A 1,522-nucleotide genomic window follows, 5' to 3' on the forward strand; every position below is an offset into this window, starting at 1 on the left:
ANANNGTATCTTAAAACACAACAACAAAGCCGGGCGTGGTGGTGCACGCCTTTAATCCTAGCACTCGGGAGGCAAAGGCAGGCGGATTTCTGAGTTCGAGGCCAGCCTGGTCTACAAAGTGAGTTCCAGGACAGCCAGGGCTACACAGAGAAACCCTGTCTTGAAAAACCTAAAAAAAAAAAAAAAAAAAGAACACAACAACATCAAAACAAGTCAAACTTTGAATCCTGTTCAAGGTCTTATATCCTGTGGCAATGACAGCCTTACAGCATATGTTTAGATGGCATGACAACATTTCTCTTAGCATTGAATGTAAAGTATGATAGCACATACCTAAACATAATCCAGCATTCAGGAACCTGAGTCAAAGTGGAAGCCAGCCTGTGCTACATAGAGAAGATATGAATATGAATATATAAGAATCTCATAAAAGTGCTTTCTCTTCTCATGGGTCCAGACATTTTCCTCTGAGAGACTTGGACAGCCTTGGCTGTTTTGATATAACTACTGCCTTTCCTTGTCACAGCTGGAAATGAAAAAATCACAAAACGAAGCAGAATGTGAGGGGCTCCGCACTCAAATCCGAGAGCTCTGGGATAGGTTACAAATACCTGAAGAAGAGAGAGAGCCTGTGGAGGCAATTATGACTGGGTCAAAAGCCAAAATCAGGAATGCGGTAAGAAAACCAGTACATGCTGGGTAAATAGTGCTCTCTGTGCATTTCTGGGTCTAGTCTAACGTCCTTACTAGCTAATCTCTTGGGCCAGCAAAGACATGTTGTATTTTGGTACATTTCCTAAATTTCTGACTCTTACGATGTTGTTATAAAGCATGTTGTTGATTTACCTCTATAGGTTCATGCTGTAATTTTATTTAAGCATGGATAGACAAACAAGGGAATAGATAGAAGTATAGGTGTATATATAAAACCTTTGTCTTTCTTCTTTCAGCTGAAATTAGAAGTGGATCGGTTAGAAGAACTGAAAATGCAAAACATAAAGCAAGTGATTGAGACAATTCGAGTGGAGCTGGCTCAGTTCTGGGACCGGTGTTTCTATAGCCAGGACCAAAGGCAGGCTTTCGCCCCTTACTATTCTGGTGAGTACAGAGGCCATGGGCTTCATGTGGCTGCTGCCCTCACAGGGCCTTCACCAGGAAGTTCTTATTTCCACTGTGAATAGACACAGCCCAGCCTTAAAAATATTACCTCACTTATTTTTTGATCCATAAGAAAAGGACACTAAAGCACAGGTTTTGAGCAGTAAGAGAATTATGACAGCTGAATGCCTGAGTCTTCGAGGAGTCTTTCAGGGGGTCAGGGAAGGAGTTCCAAGCGATCTTAAGCTGATCAGAGAGTGCAAGTGTCCGAACCAAACAGCTGTCTCTAGATATTTTATGTAGCCCAGATTCCTACCGGCTGGGCCTGGCATAAAACAGAATAAAGAAGCCGGGCGTGGTGGCGCACGCCTTTAATCCCAGCACTTGGGAGGCAGAGGCAGGCGGATTTCTGAGTTCAAGGCCA

The 1,522-nt window shown here is 43.3% G+C and overlaps 1 protein-coding gene across 3 annotated transcripts in view; it reads left to right on the forward strand.

The window, feature by feature from the left end:
- The window catches only part of Prc1 (protein regulator of cytokinesis 1), a 21,483-nt gene that overhangs the window by 11,686 nt on the left and 8,275 nt on the right, over positions 1 to 1,522 (forward strand). For all 3 annotated transcript variants that reach the window (XM_029547852.1, XM_029547855.1, XM_021196864.2), the window contains exons 6-7: positions 527 to 676; positions 951 to 1,098. In XM_029547852.1, the coding sequence (XP_029403712.1) occupies positions 527 to 676; positions 951 to 1,098 (298 nt within the window). The remainder of the gene's footprint in view (positions 1 to 526; positions 677 to 950; positions 1,099 to 1,522) is intronic.

This window comes from Mus pahari, chromosome 1, assembly GCF_900095145.1.
Source record: "Mus pahari chromosome 1, PAHARI_EIJ_v1.1, whole genome shotgun sequence".
Lineage (NCBI taxonomy): Eukaryota > Metazoa > Chordata > Mammalia > Rodentia > Muridae > Mus > Mus pahari.